At 34.5% G+C, this 20,539-nt stretch overlaps 1 protein-coding gene across 1 annotated transcript; it reads right to left on the bottom strand.

Moving 5' to 3' along the window:
* Nucleotides 1-6,053: 6,053 nt before the first annotated feature.
* LOC145133233 (glycosyl hydrolase 5 family protein-like) lies at nt 6,054-19,814 on the bottom strand. Its single transcript, XM_079068161.1, has 4 exons — nt 19,395-19,814; nt 10,662-10,909; nt 9,545-10,065; nt 6,054-6,670 (listed from the first exon to the last, which is right to left on the bottom strand). The coding sequence occupies exons 1-4, from the start codon at nt 19,803-19,805 to the stop codon at nt 6,207-6,209; spliced, it is 1,644 nt and encodes a 547-aa protein (XP_078924287.1). The 5' UTR covers nt 19,806-19,814; the 3' UTR covers nt 6,054-6,206.
* Nucleotides 19,815-20,539: the final 725 nt, after the last annotated feature.

Here is a 20,539-nt window from a genome sequence, read left to right as displayed (position 1 = left end):
GGGTCATTATGGTTGAAACTATAAGCATTAGATAAATGTAGATTATCCTCGACTAACGGGAGGGACGGTGTCGGCCCCATTACTTGTAATTATACAATTGACTGATGGACGTCTAATCATTAGTTAGGAGTAGGAAATTAACGATGGTCATTCTATGGCCATCATTAGATAATTTAGATATGAAAGGATTGCATTAATCCTTAATTATATTTTATTGCTTAGTTAAAAGGATAACATGATCATGTACTCTTATTTATATATTTCATTTACTCTAAAAATCTTTGTTCATAGAAAACGCGTCCACCAAACATGTATCATTTATACTGAAAAAAATGAAACACGTTATATTGCAAATGGAACTATATAGAGCTAGTATTTTTTTAGTTAATGATAAATTAGGGACACTATTCTATGCTTAAATCCATCCACTCTTTGTCCAAGTTTAAGCTTACATCTTTACATAAATTTATAAACTAACAAGTGAAAGACATATAACGGCTAGGGTTTCGTATTATTATCAAAGAGAAGTACAAATACAATGAAAGGGAAATACATAATATATCGACTAGCTAATTAGGGTTTCCTAGCGAAAAGGCCCAATCATAAAACCCAATACAAAATAAAGCCCAAATCTTATTAGGCTAACATCCCCCCTCAAACTCACAATGCAACAGAAATAAGCATTGAGAGTTTGTCAGACAGAAAATGGAATCGAGGAGCAGTCAACGGCTTAGTAAGAATATCAACAATTTGCAAAGAGGAAGGAACATAAGGAAGGGAGATAGTGCCCTTTTGGAGATGATGACGTGTGAAATGACAGTCAATCTCAATGTGCTTTGTGCGCTCATGAAACACTGAATTCTTGGAAATCATTATCGCACTCTCGTTATCACAATACAAAGGGGTAGGCTGAGAGATGTGAATGCCCATATCTGCAAGAAGCCATCTCAACCAAACAATCTCACAAGTGGTGATAGCCATGGCTCGATACTCAGATTCTGTAGAAGATCGAGAAACAACATCTTGTTTCTTGCTTTTCCATGATATCAATGAATCTCAAAGAAAAAAAACAATACCCAATAGTGGACTTACGATCATAAATATCACTATCCCAATTTGCATCACTATAGGCACGCAGTTCAATAGAGGATATAGATGGAAACATAAGAGTGTGGAACTGAGTACCACGTAAATATCTCAAAATACGAAGAACAGCTCCCCAATGAATATTAGTAGGAGCAGTGACAAACTGGCTAACCACATGAACTGCATGAGAAATATCCGGTCTGGTGACAGTCAGGTAAACCAAACTCCCAACAATGGTATGATAAAGGCTTGGATCTAATAATGGGACACCATCAGTTGGAGAGTACTTTTCATTACTCTCTATACGCATATCACTTGTTTGATTATCCTTGAGTCGTGCACGTTCAAACAAATCTGAAATATACTTCATTTGAGATAAAAGATAACCCTTTTGAGATTGAGCAACTTCAATCCCCAAGAAATAACATAGCAATACCAAGTCTTTCATAGCAAAACGGTGAGCCAAATCACTCTTTAAAGACTCTATTCCATCATGATCATCACCAGTAATAATCATGTCATCGACATTTAAGGAAAGAATAATCCGACCTACATTCGTACATCGAATAAATAGATCAGAGTCATGGTTACTTGGTTGAAAACCAAGAGAAGTAATCACCGTAGAAAATTTCTCAAACCAAGCACGAGGGGCTTGTTTGAGGCCATATAGTGCCTTCCGAAGTCGACAAACTTCACCTGGTTGGTGAGCAATACCAGGGGGAGGAGACATGTATACTTCCTCATGAAGATCACCATTCAAGAAAGCATTCTTGACATCCATCTGATAAATCTTCCATTGGCGAATGGAAGAAACTGCAATCAAGGTGCGAACAATCGTCATTTTTGTAATAGGAGCAAACTTCTCCTCATAATCCATACCATACTTTTACGCGTACCCTTTCGCAACAAGTCTGGCTTTATAACGCTCAACGGATCCATCAGACTTTGTTTTGATTTTATAAAGCCAACGACAACCAATCTTGTGTTTTCCGGGTGGAAGCGGAATCAGATCCCATGTATGAGTCTGATAAAGAGCTGCAAGTTCCTCAGCCATAGCGGTCTGCCAAAGGGGATCAGAAATGGCCTCTTTGTAGGATGGTGGCTCAGAGAGACGATGTACATTAGTAATAAAGGAGGAAAACACCGATGAGTAAGAGGAATAGACAAAGTCAGGAAGCTTTGTGGACTTCTTATTATGATAAGGCCTCAATGGAGTGGGGGTCTTGATGATTTGCAGGCAGAGGATCAACAATAGGTGGTGGATTAGCTGCATGTGGTGGATCAACAGCAAGTGGTGGATCAGTGACATGTGGTGGATCATCAATGTCAATGCTAAATGAATCAATAGTACGAAGCTCCTCTCGGGTTGCATCATATGACTGAACAGGAATGCTATAGAATGTAATATGCTCCAAAAGGTGACATTGCGAGATACATACAGTTTCTGATTTGAAGGATCATAGCACCGATAACCTTTCTGACCAATACCATATCCCAGAAAAACACAAAGAGCTGATTTTGAATACAACTTATCTCTCTCTACATGAGGCTTCAAGACAAAACATGTGCACCCAAACACTCATAATGAAGAATAATCTGGGAGTTGTCCAAACAAAATTTCATAAGGAGACTTCCCCGAAGTGTACGCAGTAGGAATGCGATTAATAACATAAGTGGTGGTGTGAACAGCTTCTCCCCAAAACATATTGGGAACTTTAGCAGAGAGTACCAAGGATCTGGCAGTTTCTAGGAGATGTCGATGTTTTCTTTCTGCAACACCATTCTGCTGAGGAGTGTCTGTACAAGATGATTGATGTATAGTGCCATCAGATGCCAATAATTGTTTAAAATCATTGGAGATAAATTGTCCTCCCAAATCACACCGAAAACATTTTATGACAGTAGAGTGTTGAGTCTTGACAAGAGCTCTGAATTCACTATATATGGTGAAAAAATCAGACCTACGCTTCATAAAATAAACCCATGTATAATGAGTGTAATCATCAATGAATGAAACATAATAGTTAGCTCCTGATTTGGAGGTGATCGGAGAGGGACCCCACACATCAGAATGCACAATATCAAAGGGAGCAACAGAACGAGTGACACTTTTATTAAACGGTAAAGCAGAAAATTTTCCCAGTTTACAACCACAACAATTAGAAATATCATCAAATTTCAAAGAGCCTAACACACCAGTGGAAACCATAAACTGTAAACGAGACGCTAACACATGTCCCAAACGAGAATGCCAAAGATAAAAGAGATATGATAAAGCGTTTAAACGAAAAGACGACAAATCGACAATAGATGCAGCAACATCAACAACATGTAGCTGCTTCAAGACATAAAGCTCCCCAAGTCTACGACATATCCCAATCACCCTCCGAGACTGGATGTCTTGTACACAGCAAAATGAATCAGAAAAGAAGACCCAACAACCAGATTTACACAACTGACTGACCGATGCAAGATTCAAAGCAAGTGTAGGAATGTAATACACATTTGTTAAAGATATATAAGGAGTGACAATAGAACTGACACCCTCTACTGACATGGGTGTAGCACTAGCAGACATAACAGAGACAGGTGTACGTGAAGATAATGAAGCAAAAGATGAAAAATGTGGTGACATATGATGAGATGCACCAGAATCCAATATCCACAAGGATGAAGGAATACTTGACGTGTTGTATGAAGACAGACCTGAATGAGACATGGAAGCTGACATGGCAGTTGGATTGGTAGCTAAGAACTGTCTGAACTGCTCAACAATCTGTGGATCCAAGGCTGATGGTGGTGTGAAATCTGTTTCATTCTCAACTGAAGGTGTAGCAGCAACGTACTGTGGTGGCCTAAAAGATGAAAATAAGGGACGTGACTGTCCAGAAGACTTGTTCTATTGTGAAGACTGAGACTGTGTTGGTGATCTTGTTTGTTGTTGCTGCTGATTTCCCTTGCTTGTCAGCAAAGGACAATTTGCCTTCCAATGGTTCTTCTTCTTACAGATATCACACTCATCAAATGCAACTCTGGGACGATTTTGGTTTGAAGATTGAGGTCGTTGTGGAACAGCAAAGACAGCAGGAGTGGCTGTCTTGGGAGCTTTGTCAGCATGGGACTTGATACGAGTTTCTTCAGCAATCAACTCGTGAACAACCGAACCAACAGTGGGAAGAGGTGTACGATGCAAGATTAATCCACGCAGACCTTCAAAATCTGAATGTAATGCCATCAAGAACTTAACCAACCGTTGCTCTTCCCTTCTATCAATATAAGGCTTAAAAGCCTTCAACACATCAGGTTCTATAAGAGCTAACTGATCGCACAAATCCGACATAGCTGCATAAAATTCCTGAACACTGAGATTGTTCTGTTGGAGGGCTTGAAAATCAAACTCTAACTGATACTTCTTTGCAAAGTTAGACTGAGTATACGACCTATCCAAGTGATCCCAAACCTCCTTTGTCGTCTCATACTTCGCCAACTGAGTACCAATAGACTGGATGACATAATTATTAATCCAAGTAATGATCTTGGAGTTATCAGTCTCCCATGAATCCAGTAAGGTTGCATAATTATCGGCCTTCTCGTCTGTTGGTTTCTTTTTGTCACATGTAACAATCCCCCACATAGTCTTTCCCCGCAAGAAATTTTTCATAACATAACTCCAACAGGCATAGTTTTTGCCATCAAGTTGAATACTAATGGACTGAAGAGAATCATCTTTTGGGGCCATATTTCAATATCAGTCAAACAGTAAATACGAGTAGCAGCAAAAACAATCAAGATCTCGAAATCAACAAAGCTAGACGAAACGAAACCCTCAAAACCGACAAAATGAACAAATCAAACCAAACTGAATACAGAAATGAGCAAGAAAACCATGCCCAAAATTGCAAACAGTGTCAATGAACAGTGCACGTGAACAGTGCCGATGAACAGTAACATCGATGAACAGTATCGCCAGTGAATAGTAACGTCAGTGAACAGTAATATCGATAAACAGTAACGCAACACAGTGTCGGCGGTGAACAGTGTTGCTGGTGAACAGTACTCGTTGATGAACAGTACTCGCCGATGAACAGTAATCGCCGGTGAACATTAACTCACCGATGAACCGTAATCGTCGATGAACAGTACCGATGAACAATACTCGCCGATGAACAATAATCGGTGAACAGTGTCGATGAACAGTAACTCGCCCCCAAAAAAAACAAAAAGTACAGATAATCAACCGAGTTCGGATACCATGTAAACTAACAAGTGAAAGACATATAACGACTAGGGTTTCGTATTATAATCAAAGAGAAGTACAAATACAATGAAAGGGAAAGACATAATATATAGACTAGCTAATTAGGGTTTCCTAGCGAAAAGGCCCAATCATAAAACCCAATACAAAATAAAGTCCAAAATCTTATTAGGCTAACAAAATTAATATATCATTTGAACGAGGATTTATTCAATCTTGTACATCAATTGTAGTATTTTCTTTTTGCAGTTAGGTCTTAATTAATCCCTTCCATTCACAGCGTAGACCTTGTTTCACCTTTAGGGTGTATTTCTGTTCACTGTAAAAACATGCATGTCTTACAATGGAGTCTAACAAAATATGCACACAGTTGTTTGTTTACACACATTTGACAATCGAAATAACTGATTAGTTAACACCTATTAAAAAATATGTATTCTTAATCAACCACATTTCATATTTTTTTAGATAACGCCGTTTTTTGATGTTACTATCACAAACATTAAGCTTGTGACACATGGCAAAATGGTACTGCTTAGATTTGGGACAAACTATAGGTGGTAAATATATGTTTCTAAATCAAAGGAGTTTTTCAAACATATACCTTATTCTTTTAATTAATACACATTTTCTTCCTTTGTTGTCTAACACAAGGTTGGTCCTTGAACTTTTGTAAGGTAGGTCCTAATTTTTGGTATACAACTTGTACTAATTGTTGAAAAATTGGGTGGATCAAAGGACCCACCTTATGATATACTAGTGGCGCCCTGTTTACATTACAATCTCAACATATAAAAATAAGTAATTATTTATCAAACTTGATCGATACTCTCTATATTCTCCTCATCAAGAATTTTCTAAAAGATCACATTGACGAATCCAACATGGAATCTAACAAAATGAGTGGTTTTGCAACTTCCACACTTGTGCTGTTGATGACTTTGAACCATTGGGATGCAGGATCACACAACTTGTCGTTGTTTAAGCATTTACAATTGTTAGTAACAATCGTGTTTTCATGGTCTATATCAAGACAAACCATAATCCCATCATTTATCTTTGATGAAAGGTGCATTTTAGAGGCTGAAATGGCTTCCCATTTTGAAGAGATATATGTACACATTATGTCTAATTTCACTTGCATATGCATACCATTTGCTTGTAGACAATAATTTGTACCCTTCACAATCAACATGTTTTGTAGGGTGTACTCCCATGCCTGTGCATTGGAACACGGACCCAACTTCATAGAGTGAATTTGTATACAAAGCCCAGTAGATGGATGGAAGATGATTTTATGTTGTTCGGCGCCTAATAAACCATCAGGTGCTGCAATTCAAAAAAGTCACAAGTTGAAGTAAAAATGTCATATTTGAGTATCTCATTTAGTAGAAATGTCATCTTACATCTAATATATGTGCCTCTACGTCAATTCAAGTATTGTTTTTTTTTTTGAGCAAATTGTTGAAAAAAAGGAGTAATTTGGTCTTTCTACCGGAGACAGTTTAATTTCGTTTTTACCAATAATAACAATATACTTACATTTATTTATAAAATTAAAAAATGCTTACATATTATATAAACTTGTATAATATATTAATATGATATGGTTTTTAACAAAAACAAACAATAATGCACGTGCATTTCTTGACACATACTTTATATCTTACATCTAATATAATCAAATTAAAGTTTTATACCGATAATTAGAAATTATAATAAACAAAGTCTATTTCTCATAGTGTTTCCAAATTTTAATTATGTTTCTATTTTGGATAACAAAATCATAAGTATGTTGCTATTATGCATAAGAATATATGTACACCACTGTCATTGGTAAAAAAGACACTACACGGCTATTTTAAGTAAACATATATATATATATATATATATATATATATATATATATATATATATATATATATATATATATATAGACACGCACATTTTATTGATTCATTACTTATTTTATGGAAAAATATGAAAATTGTCTATTTCTCATGTTTCGTACGAAAATTTTGATTCTCACATGACCTTTTATATATATATATATATATATATATATATATATATATATATATATATATATATATATATATATATATACGGTAAGAAAGAAATTTTTGGTAGGAAGGTAAGAAGTTTTTTTCTATATATTTTTTTGACGAACAAAATAAATGAATCACTAGATGATTCATTTGTAAGATGATTCACAAGAAACAATTCCCAAAAAAATATATTTATGATTCATTTTTAAGTAAATTAAGAAAAAAATCACTTTTATGACAATTTTAGTGAATAAAAACAAAATCATTGTATAAATGAATCATCGAGATGTTTTTTTTGAGAATTTTTTCTTGTGAATCATCTTACAAATGAATCATCTAATGATTCATTTTGTTTGTTCGCGAAAAAAATATGTAGAAAAAAAACTTCTTACCTTCCTATCAAAAATTTCCTTCTTATTTGATCTTGACTCTCTCTCTCTCTCTCTCTCTCTCTCTCTCTCTCTCTCTCTCTCTATATATATATATATATATATATATATATATATATATATATATATATATATATATATATATATATATATATATATATAAAGTAAGAAATTTTTTATATACATATTTTTTAGCAAACAAACAAAATGAATTATTAGAAGATTCAAAACTAAGATTATTCACAAGAAAAAACTTTCCAGAAAAAATACCATCATTATTCATTTTTAAGTAAATGAAGAACAAATTCATTTTTATGACAATTTTAATGAATATCAACAAAATCATCGTAAAAATGAGTCGTCGAGATTTTTTTTCAGGATTTTTTTCGTGATCATGTTATTTTTGATTCATTTGTTATGTTCGTCAAAAAAATATGCAAAAAAAAAAAAAAAAAAAAAAAAAAAAAAAAAAACTTTTTACCTTCCTATCAAAAAAATTTACTAGATTTATAACGTGTTTATATATATATATATATATATATATATATATATATATATATATATATATATATATATATATATATATAAGTTTAAGTGCCCAAACTCACCACAATACGTCGTTTTGTATCATATATGCATTATAATGTTATTAAACTCTAATCTCTAATTTGATTTACTTTCAAGATTTTCAAAACTTCACTTATTATCTTCATGTTATATCACCTCTTTCTGTCGAACACTTAATAGGATATATATATATATATATATATATATATATATATATATATATATATATATATATTATAGTTGAAAATGAAAATTATGTAAGAGGAAAATAATGGTGAAATTTATAAAAATCTTGAAAGTAAATCTAATTAGGAGTTGAATTTCAAGAACTTTAGATGATTACAATGCATATATGATACAAAACGATATAGTATGGTGAATTTGGGTACGTAAGCTTATATACCTTTAAATGTATATTCACTTTGACATATATATATATATATATATATATATATATATATATATATATATATATATATATATATATATATATATATATATATATATATATAGAGAGAGAGAGAGAGAGAGATTCCTTATGGGTAATACATAAAGTATAATGCCTATAGTTGTAGTAATAGCTAAGTTAACGTGTGTATGCTGTTATTTTCGACAATTGTCCTTTTTAATTGTCAAAAGTATTTGCATCTTAATTTCATTGAAGTAAAATATAAACAAGAAATATGTTTTCACAAGTTGCTCGAAACAACATTATTTTAGTCTTTTATATACAATAGATTTTATTTTTACCAATAATAGCAATGAGCATGTTTACATTGTCTCTATCTATAATCAAATTGAACTTATATTTTTACCAATGAAAGCATTATGCAACTTGAAACTTTCAAAAAATAATTAACATGTAAACATAACTTAATTTATTTAACGAAGATAACAATATGTTGCAAATAAGTACATTGCATAAATTGGTAGTAAATACATTAATTTTTTAGGTAAGATTACAAGTTGCTATTATGGATACATTGCTATCATTGGTTCTAAGAATGTAAGTATGTTGTTACCATGAGTAAAAAAGTATATTTGTTATTCTTTGTAAAACATAAAGTTTATTGTCCATGTTAGTAGCGAGAATAAAATATTATGATATTTCTACAATTAGCGGTTCTCTTTCATAGAAAATAATAGGTTTTTTTTTTAATTTGTATCGAGTTAAAAAAATACAAGAAAATTTTTAATACCTTGAAACGAAGATTGAAGAGGTGAGATTTTCTTCAAGAAACTTAAATTTCTCGGTTCATACCAATTAGAATCCAAAACACCATAAAACTCCTCCATTCCAACCACACCTTCCCTTAAATAGTAACTCCCAACAAGAGTCCATAATGCCCAATCAAGGTCATTTTCAGCCACCCAACCTAAGAAACAATTCAAATACCTATTATCATTCTCATTTGTGCCTGTTTGATCCACACCCCACTCACTTACAAACAAAGGGTAACCCTGGTCTAGTAAAAACCCTGCTTTATTCGTCATTTTGTCGGTGATTCGACCACATACTTGGTTTGCGTTACCGGTAATCCAGTCATCACCGTCTGAAAAACCATACCAATGAACCTCAAAAACTAGTTTTTTAGTAAATGATAAGGTTACATGTTGGTCACGAAGAAAGGATAAGTCTTGGTCATAGCTTAGACCCGAGAGAATGACTAAAACATTAGGGTTTGCTGAATGAACCCCTTCCGCACCTTTTTGCATGTACCTTATTCAAGTAAGAAAAAACACTGAATGAGTCGAGTTTGAGCATTATGAAATGTATTGATACAATATTATAAAGGGAAAAATACAAAAATGCTTCTACTTTAATTACTTTATCGCTTTAGTCACTTATGAAATGTATTAATATAATATTATAAAGGGAAAATAAAAAAAAATGTTTCTACTTTAATTATTTTGTATTTTTAGTCACTTATGAAATGTATTGATAAGGGAAAATACAGAAAATGCTTCTACTAATTATTTTATGGCTTTAGTTACTTATCAAGTTTTGAAAGTGAGAAAAAAATTTATATTTTTTTACCAAGTAAAATTTTTTCCTCGGTAACCCGGTCTCAATATGAAGGAAAAAAAATACAAAAATACAAAAACCCCAAAATAACCTTCCCAGTTTAACATTTAGTAACTGCATAAACGTAAAAATATAATGATTCAACGGTCAAATCGATAATACAATGAAAACATGTTTCACTTCTTTATTATTTATTTATTTTGTACTTTAATTTTTCGTAAAAAAGGATTGCATTGTGTTTTTATGTATATTACTCTAAAATAAACACATTTTTCTATTAATACACGTACCTGTACCATGTTTCGATGTTTTGTCTATACCCACGAAGTTCATTCCTCAAGCTCATACCGACCACATTGGTATACCCTTTAAAAATGGTGGCAACTCGTTTAATACCTTTGACCCACACTTCAGGGTCAAAGTAGAGGTCGCCGAAGAAGCCATTACCATCATTATCATTACAACACCATCCAGGTTTGCTTATGTGATTGTCTAATATTATCATAATGTTGTTCTTGTTGAGGTTTGAAACCACTTTCTGTTTTTATAAAGATTCATAGATTTAATGTATATTAGAAATTTGAATGACAGTTTAATTTATCATAATTTATGATCAACATATTTGATTTTAATAATTCACATTGGAATAAAAAGGGACCAATATCAAGCATACTTTTATTAAATTATGATTAGTTATTTTTTCCTAGATCTATAGATATAGTTTTTAAAAGAATTGAAATTACCATATAAAAAAACTTAGTAGCACAACTTGTTGTTCGTTTGTCTTCTTACTTGTTGTACTGTTGTAACTAAGTTCTAATATGTTAAACGTTTAATGTGGGTGAGTCAAACAAAATATTATATTTTTTAGATACATGTATACAAACAAAAAGAAAATAATATTAGTTGTATTTTACTTTTTAGACAAAATAATCGTATATATTAAGTTCATTTAAATTTTATTCTCAAATAAAAAATATATTTTGGTCAAAATTATAAAGGGATGTGATTTTTCCAAGGAGGCTTATGATTCTTCGACGGAAACAGATAAGACATTGACACTTATACCCCTATTTCAATTAAAAAATACCTAAGAAAGAGAAATCTTATTTTTTGTTTCCAAAAACTCACCACCAAAATTTTTGACTGGTGGATTTCAACTTTTACTCAAAATTAAGCCCTCCATTTTCCATACGCTTGTTTTCTCAAAAGATATGGCAATTCTACTAAAACCTGAAACCCTAATCCAACACTAAAACCCTTGATCAGAATTCGAAATCCCTATGTTCCAACATTATAGAATCAGAATCAAAGTTATCTCTATGGGATTGGGAGCCGAGAAGAAATGGTTTTTCACTCTCTTTACCGCTGCAATCATCTCTTTGCTACTCTTCATCTTCTTGATCTTTGGTTTTAGTGCTTCATACGTCTCCTACAAATCCTTCTCCTCCACCGTCCACCGTGGGACTCGTTACCCTCCATTGTTTTCCTACTGCATATCTAGCACTGGCGGAGACACCGACATGATTTTCCGGTTGTTGTTGGCGAATGTTGGCCTTTTACAGGAGTGTTAGTGACTTTACATAGAAAATAAGGCAACAGGGGACAAAATATTGAGTATCACAGTGGGTAAAAGATAAAAAAAAGGGACAGGAAAGCAATACACACAGGGGCAGAAAGCTGAACTTTTCTTATTCATAAACAGGGAGGGAAAAGAGGGTGCATGACCTCGTACATTGCCAAGCTATTTAAAACAAAAATTTAGCATAAAAATATCAACTACTTCTACCACTAGCTAAAGACTAGGACTATCAAGCCCACGTGACTTTGATTTATTCAATGACTCTAAACAACTAAAAATTTAGTACATAAACCTGCATAAACCAACAAAATGTTTGAATTACTTTTAACACTTTCCCCCTTAATTCATACATTTTTCTTGTTTCACTCCAATCAAGTTTCGCATCTCCTCATGTTTCACCTTTGTCATTGCTTTGGTGAGTATATCAGCCTTTTGGTTCTTGCTGCACACATGGCTTACAATTATCTCACCATTTTCTACACATTCTCTTATGAAGTGGAACCTTATGTCGATGTGCTTACTTCGACCATGAATACCGGGTTCTTCATGAGGTCAAGGGCTGATTGGTTATCAACATACAAGACTGCAGGTGGTATGTCTTAACCTGTTAAGTTAGTGAGAAGGCGGCGCAACCAAATGCCTTGACAGGCTGCCATAGTGGCTGCCATGAATTCTACCTCACAGGAAGATAAAGCCACAACTCGTTGTTTCTGTGATGCCCAAGTGACCAGATTGCCATTCACATAAAAAGCCATCCCTCCAGTGCTTCTTCTATTAATCTCATTATTTCCCATGTCACTATCATAATATCCAGTGATAGTGATTTTACTTTCTCCTTTAGTATAGACTATGCCATAGTCTAAAATGCCCTTCACATACCTTAGTATCCCTTTCACTGCTTGGAGGTGTTTCATGGTTGGTTTCTCCATGAATCTACTGACTACACCAACTGCAAAGCTTATATCCGGGTGAGTGTGTGTTAGATACCTGAGGCCTCCCACTATGCTCATGTATTCAGTGGGGTTTATAAGTTACCCATTCATTCTTTTTCAACTTCAACTTGTGTTCCATTGGACTTTTAGTGGGGTTACATTCCAGCATACGGGTCTTGGCTAGGATAGTCTTGGCATATCCTTCTTGTTTTAACGTGATACCAGCTTCGGTTTGACTTACTTCAATTCCCAGATAGTAAGTTAGTAACCCAAGGTCACTCATCTCAAACTTGGCATTCATCTCTAATTTGAAGTTTTTCACATTTTCTTGGCAGCTTCCTGTGACCAGTAGGTCCTCAACATAGACCCCAACGATCAAAGTATTTCCTTACTTCTTTTTGGTATACACAGAGTATTCTTGAAGACATCTTGAGAATCCTAAACTTTTCAGGTACTTGTCCAAACAGGAATTCCACGCCCTGGGTGCTTGTTTCACCCCGTAAAGGGCTTTTGACAACTTGTACACCTTGTTACTTTCCCCAGCTTTCTCAAATCCTTCAGGTTGTATTACATACACTTCTTGCTCCAATTTTCCATTCAAAAAGGTTGATTTCATGTCAAGATGGTGTACACACCAGCCATTAGAACCTGCAAGGGCTAGGATAACACGTACCGTTTCAATTCTTGCCACTGGTGCAAAGACTTCGTCATAGTCAATCCCCTGTTTCTGAACATACCCTTTTTCCACGATTCTAGCTTTATACTTCAAAATCTTCCCGCTTGCATCTCGTTTCACCTTGAATACCCACTTCAGACCATTTGGCTTTCTTCCCTTTGGAAGTTCAATCAGAATCCAAGTTTTGTTCTTTTTAATTGAGGTTAATTCTACATTCATCGCTTGTAGCCACTCGCTCCTTTTGTTCGCTTCAACGTATGATACTGGTTCTTCATCATCATGAATAAGCATCAACCAATCAGTGTTCCCGTATAAATCCATGAGTAGTCGATATCTCATTGGGGCTCCACCGCCTGTGGATCTCGAGGCGGTGCTTGGAGTGTTGATTTGCGAGGCTGATTGCGAGACTTATTGAATCGGCGTATAAGGTGAGTTGTGTGTAGTAAAAGGACTTGACGGACTGTTTTGTGGGCTTATGTGTGAGTCAAATTGTGAGCTAATGGACTGAGACTCACTTTCAGTCCAGTCCACATCAACTTGGGGTATTTTTTGACCAACTGGAGTATGAGGGATAGGTCCGACCTCAACATCATCGGCTTGGTCAAAATCGAATCCCTCGATAGTGAAGCTCATCCTTGGTGTCGACTTTATCTTCTTCGTCGTTTCCCATCTCCACATTCGATTTCCTTCAAACACAACATCCCTGCTCACAAACATTGACCCTGTATCGGGGTCCAGGAGCCTATACGCCTTCGTACCCTTTTCAATTATGAGATGTACAACGCGTTTTCTTCTTTCATCTAATTTCTTTAAATGATTATTTGCAACCAACATGTGTGCAACACACCCAAAAACTCTGAGATGCCCTACCTGTGGTTTCCTCCCAATCCACATCTCATATGGTGTAACTTCTTTCAAAGCTTTGGTATTGACCATGTTCAGAACATACACAGCGTGGTTCACAGCTTCACCCCATAGTACATCAGGCACGTTCATTGACATCAAGCAGCTTCTAACCATCTCTAACACAGTCTGATTCTGTCTTTCCACAACCCCATTCTGTTGTAGGGAGTATGGAGATGTGTAATGATGTGTCAGACCCGTTTCACTACAATATGAGGTGAATTTGTTTAAAAGAAATTCACATCCTCGATCTGTTCTTAGAACTTTCACCTTCACCCCTGTTTCAATCTCTACCCTTGCTCTAAAATTCTTGAAAACTTGGAAAGCTTCATCTTTTGTTTTCATGAGATACACCCACATCACTCTGCTATAATCATTAACGAGAAGCATAAAGTACCTGTTTCCAACGGGTGTCGGAGGTGAAACTGGTCCGCATAGGTCTCCATGAATAAGTTCAAGTCTCCTCTTAGCCCTGTAACTCGTGTATGATGGATATGGACTTCTTGTTTTCTTCCCCATCAAACACCTTTCACATGGCTGTGTTGGAATGGTTATCTTTGTCATTCCTTCAACTAGTTCTCTGTCTGACATCATCTTTAGTGAGGAGTAATTCACGTGGCCCATTCTTGCATGCCATAGTCTTGTTGAATCATCAATCTCAGCCATCAAGCATGATTGCATCACTTCTTCTAGTTCAATCTTGTAAAGTCAATTTGGAGATCTCTGGACCCTCATCAACAGCCTTCCAGAAGTGTCATGAATCCATAAAAACGGATCCTTTATCCTGATTTCATCTCCATCTTCTGCCAATTGTCCCAGACTTATTATGTTGCTACATAAGTCTGGGATATAATAAACCTCATCCAACTTGCGATGTTCTCCATTCTTGCATTGGAAAACAATTGAGCCTTTTCCTTCAATTCTCACTCTAGATTCATTCCCAAACTTCACATAGCCTTGAATCATTTTGTTTAAGTGTCTAAACTTGTACTTGTCACCTGTCATATGGTTGCTAGCCCCTGTATCCAGATACCACATATTTGATTGCTTCACTATATCTCCTTTTGTCTTCAATGGTGGTTTTAAGTTTTCTTCATTCAAGAACACTTCACCAGTTTCTACAGTTGCATCAAAAGATGCCAACAATAGTGTTGGTTCATTGTCAAACTGTTCTTGAATCAAGTTATTCACTTGATTTCTTTCTTTTCTTGGATTTTTACACTCAGCAGCATAATGTCCAAATTCTTGACAGTTGTAGCACTGCACACCACTCTTGTCCTGATTGCTTGATTGGCCACGTTTGTCTTCCTTTTGATGGTGTGAGTTGCCTCTTCCATGACCACCACGACCACCATTGTTGCCTCCTCTGTTACGGCCTCTACCTCTTCCACGTGAGCCTCCAAACCCACCACAGTTTCCTTTGTGAGTGGGCTTGGAGTCTTCTTATTTCTTTCTGACCATTCTTGGTGGGCCAAAAGAAGTTTTCTTTCTTCATTATCATTGTGTCCCTTCATCCTTTCTTCATGAGCTTTTAGCCTTCCTATGACTTCTTCAACTGTCATCTCATCCAAATTACCAAATTGCTCTAGAGTGGAAGCGATCTGAAGGAACTTAGATGGTACAACTCTAAGTAGTTTCTTCACTGCATAAGATTCTTCTACTGCATCCCCCAAGGCTCGCATGGTACTCACTTGGTTGCTTACCTTCACTGCAAACTCATCTACAGCCTCTAATTCCTTCATGGTCAAGGATTCAAACTCAGCTTTCAAAGTCTGAATTCTTGCTGTCTTTACTCTATCTGCTCCCAAGAACATGGTCTTCAAGGCCTCCCATGCTTCTTTGGCTGTTTTCTTCTCAGCCAATGAAAGCAATAGATCTTCACATATGCCTTTGTAGATGGTTGCGAAGGCCATCTTATCTTTCTTTACTTCTACCACAGTGTTTGATGTTCTGGTTTCCACTGCATCCCACACTCCCTGGGCTTGCATGAAGACCCTCATTTTGATGGCCCATGCAGAGTAGTTGCTCCTTGACAGCATCGGGTAATGAAGAGTGACCATACCATCCTTTTCACCATTTCCATTGTTTCCTGTCATCTCTTTACGTGGTTGGTATTTTGGCATGCACCAGGTTGTGCTCTGATACCAAATGTTGGCCTTTTACAGGAGTGTTACATGGAAAATAAGGCAACATGGGACAAAATATTGAGTATCACAGTGGGTAAAAGATAAGGAAAAATGAGACAGGAAAGCAATACACACAGGGGCAGAAAGCTGAACTTTTCTTATTCATAAACAGGGAAGGAAAAGAGGGTGCATGACCTCGTACATTGCCAAGCTATTTAAAACAAAAATTTAGCATAAAAATAGCAACTACTTCTACCACTAGCTAAAGACTAGGACTATCAAGCCCACGTGACTTTGATTTATTCAAAGACTCTAAACAACTAAAAATGTAGTAAATAAACGTGCATAAACCAACAAAATGTCTAAATTACTTTTAACAGGCGGTGTACCATGTAGGAATCGGTATTTGTTGCACATTGGAACAAAGGGTTATGTCGATGAATGGAAGAGGTTGGCGCCTATGCGAATTTGAGGATCACATCTACTGTTGTAAGCATACTCGACGCCGACGACGTACATTCTAATGTTGTACTTCGAGTATTTCAAAACAACGTGTACGACGGGCTACTCTACCCAACTGGTCGAATCATTTTTGATCTGTAGTAGCATGTAAGACAAGAGAATCGATGGAGGAAATTGCAAGCCAACATGCTTTCGGACTAACTGTGAGAGACCGTGACGGACTTGGACCGTGAGTTGGAGAGGGAGGGAGCCGGTGGCGGATTGAAGAAACATGAAGTCTATTGTTATTTGTTTATCTTAAATAAAAATATGTGTTTTTACCATCTTTTGGTAAATAGTTTTAAAAAATAAAGTCGCTTGTTAAATATTTTTTTCAGTTACTAGTATAGTTAAAACCTCAAGTTTTGCAAATTCAGTGAGAGAATGCATGAAAAAATGTAATTTGGAGAAATTAAATGAAGGACATAATGGTCAATATATTAGTATTTGAGTGGACGATTAAAAAGTCTATGTGGAAAAATCAGCTCCCAATTATAAATGCATATCAGTATATTACGTTACATTTTATAGTTTTCTACATCGTACATTAAATGAAAACAACATAACTATTTTTAAATTGTTTTCCTTTTTGGAAAAATAGGATTTTTTATAAGTTTTTATTTAAAATTATTTTTCTTTCGGTGTTTACCAATTAACAACATAAAAAGCAAATAGTTCATATAAAATCCAAGAAAATAAATGTTTTTATATAAGAAACAAATCAATTCTTGATCAAATTTTGGAAGGAAACAAAAAGATTATCCATTCCCATATTTATTATGATCTAGATTTTGATTTTAAAATAGACTAAAAAAATCTTTTATATTAAAATCTATCATAAGATATATATTGGGACCTTAGGATCCTGATGAGGATCTTATGATCTTAATACCATCTAATCCTAAATTTTCAATATATAATTGATCCTCAAAATCCTTAACTTAAAATCGAGTAGGTCACAACGAGTAGGTCACAAGATGTCCTTTAGAACATCAAAATTGAATCCATTGATCTTAGATTAGGTTGAACATGAAGACACTTATGTTATTCCCTTTATGATCATATTCCTTTAGTTGTACATAAGCACAATAATATTGTTTCAGTTTATGTTTAAGTTTATGTTTAAGATGTTTTCATCCTATTTTTTTGGGTTTCATACAACAAAAAGTATGATTCATATTTAAGAAGTTAAAGTTGATTCAACCATTAATGTTTTAATAACTTAAAGTTATAATAAATACTACACAAACAAATCATGAAATAAAAATGATGAGACTAGTTCATTTGGTAGTTCTGATCCCGATTCAATCAAACGATTACGATCTTGTAAAATATAATTCGGTCATATGTAAGATCTTGATCATGGCAACTTTGCTCATTCCTACTTTTTTTCTAGTTTGTATTTATATAATTATATTCATCATTTAATTAAATATACATTTGAACAAATTCAAATCGAAAATGACGTATATGATACAAGTTTCAAGCTTAAAACTACTTTATTCATTTCGTATGGGTTTTCAATTTTATATCATCGTATGTGTTCCAAAATAAACTAACATATGATCATAGGTAGTGATTTATGCTTACCAACTTTTTTCTCTCTCTATATATATGATGAATATGACTTGTAAAGTTATAATCATTAATAAATCATTTACGCAAAAAGAAAAAAAAAAGTTAGATGTTTTCATGAATGTATATAACAAAAAGAATATGTGTTGATGTTTTAGTTTGATAGAGAAAAAAATATATCAATTTATTGTTTAAAAAAACAAAAAAACAAGGTTAGATGTTTTAATAAATCTTTTTTTTTGTTTTCTTTTTTTTATTATTATTATTTGGTAGGTCGTATACAATGACATATTATTATGATGTGGTGCTTTTTTTCTTACAAAAAACGCAAATATATATATATATATATATATATATATATATATATATATATATATATATGGAAAACCGTAGGTTTGGTAAGAACCTATAATATACAAACAATCGATGCATGTTTTGTGCATTGACTGTGTGTATACGTAGGTTTTTATGAAACCTACGGTTTAGAAAATCGTAGACTTACCGTAGGTCATTTAGAAACCCTACCGTTTCGTATGGTTTTTTGATTTTTTTTTCTTATATACATATATCGAAATCATATGTATCAGAGATACCTATGTTTTGAGTGACTATTTTTGGATAATTAGTATTTTTTTTATCTAAAAATGAGCTAGTTTAATCATTTCCTTGAATTTTATTGTTTAAAATTCATTCATCAAAAGCCTCATTTTCAGTGCTTAAAAACTCACCACAAAAGCATTGATGAGGGAAATGTCAACGATGGATGGGTTGTTGACTTGAACTCCGGCGACGGATGCCGGCAACCCTAGCTTTGTCAGCGACTTTCTAACAGTCGTCGAAGCCATTGTATCGTTTGTAAATAAGAACAATGGATACGTGAGTCTCACACAATTGAATCCCATCGCCACAATTTTCTTCGAGATCACATCAACCGGCTGTTTGCTCAACCCTTCCACGACCGCCGATTCAAGGTGGCTCACCCAGTTGATGCATGACAACTTCACTCTCTCACCACCGTTTTGATCGTCGGTGATCCATCGTGAGTTGACTGAGAGTGGAAGCGCCGCAGTGTGGTGGTGGAGAATGATAGCGGCGAAGAGGATGAGAGATAATGGGAACGCTCCTCCTACCACGGTCATGGTTGTTCTGTTATGTATAATTAATTACATATTTTCTCACGACTTTACGATCTTATTTATATAACTCATATTTAATACGACAAAAAGAATATTTTAATCATTACTCCGATAAAAACGATAAATGCGTATTGCAATGTGTTGTCATTCGCAATAATAGTTTGTTTTTAAAATAAAGGAATCTAAGAAATCGTATATATATCACATGCGTTCATCTAATTTAACATGTTTTTTTATTAAATATAATAATTTTGGAAACAATCACCATCCACCTCGTGTGAACTTCACGAATTGCTTCAACTATATACAAGGATTTGGTGACCTGAATAACTCGGAGAAATCTTCATCATACGGTTTTCATTTTGTGTCAACAAAAAACGGTAAATACATGGTAAACGGTATGAGGCCTATCATAGACTCAAAACTAATCCTTTTTAAAGGGTTGCGGATCTGTTGGTCAAAATTAATATCATTAAAAGTTAGGTGTTTCGTGTGGAGAGTTATGCATTGAAGAATTCCAGTAGCAAACAATCTAATAACACGAGGGCTACAAGTATCAAATCAGATGTGCACTTTATGCAACAAGGATGTCGAATCGGTGGATCATCTTTTTCTGCACTGTGAATTCGTCAAGGAGGTTCACTTCTGGATTTTTAAATGGTGTGGCATTACTGTTCAGGGGTTCTCCTGAATTTCTATTTGGAGTATTATGGTTTTTATGGTTCGCCAGGAACGAT

This window comes from Lactuca virosa, chromosome 8, assembly GCF_052849685.1.
Source record: "Lactuca virosa cultivar CGN04683 chromosome 8, Lactuca_virosa_CGN04683_v6, whole genome shotgun sequence".
Lineage (NCBI taxonomy): Eukaryota > Viridiplantae > Streptophyta > Magnoliopsida > Asterales > Asteraceae > Lactuca > Lactuca virosa.
This window is presented reverse-complemented; position numbering and strand designations above follow the sequence as displayed.

Excerpts from the sequence above, each read along its gene's own strand:
- LOC145133233 (XM_079068161.1), bottom strand. The coding sequence starts at position 19,805 with ATGACCGTGGTAGGAGGAGCGTTCCCATTATCTCTCATCCTCTTCGCC. Across the intron at positions 10,066-10,661 it reads AACATCGAAACATGGTACAG|GTACATGCAAAAAGGTGCGG; the intron begins GTACGTGTATTA and ends TACTTGAATAAG. Across the intron at positions 6,671-9,544 it reads TCTTCAATCTTCGTTTCAAG|CACCTGATGGTTTATTAGGC; the intron begins GTATTAAAAATT and ends TTTGAATTGCAG.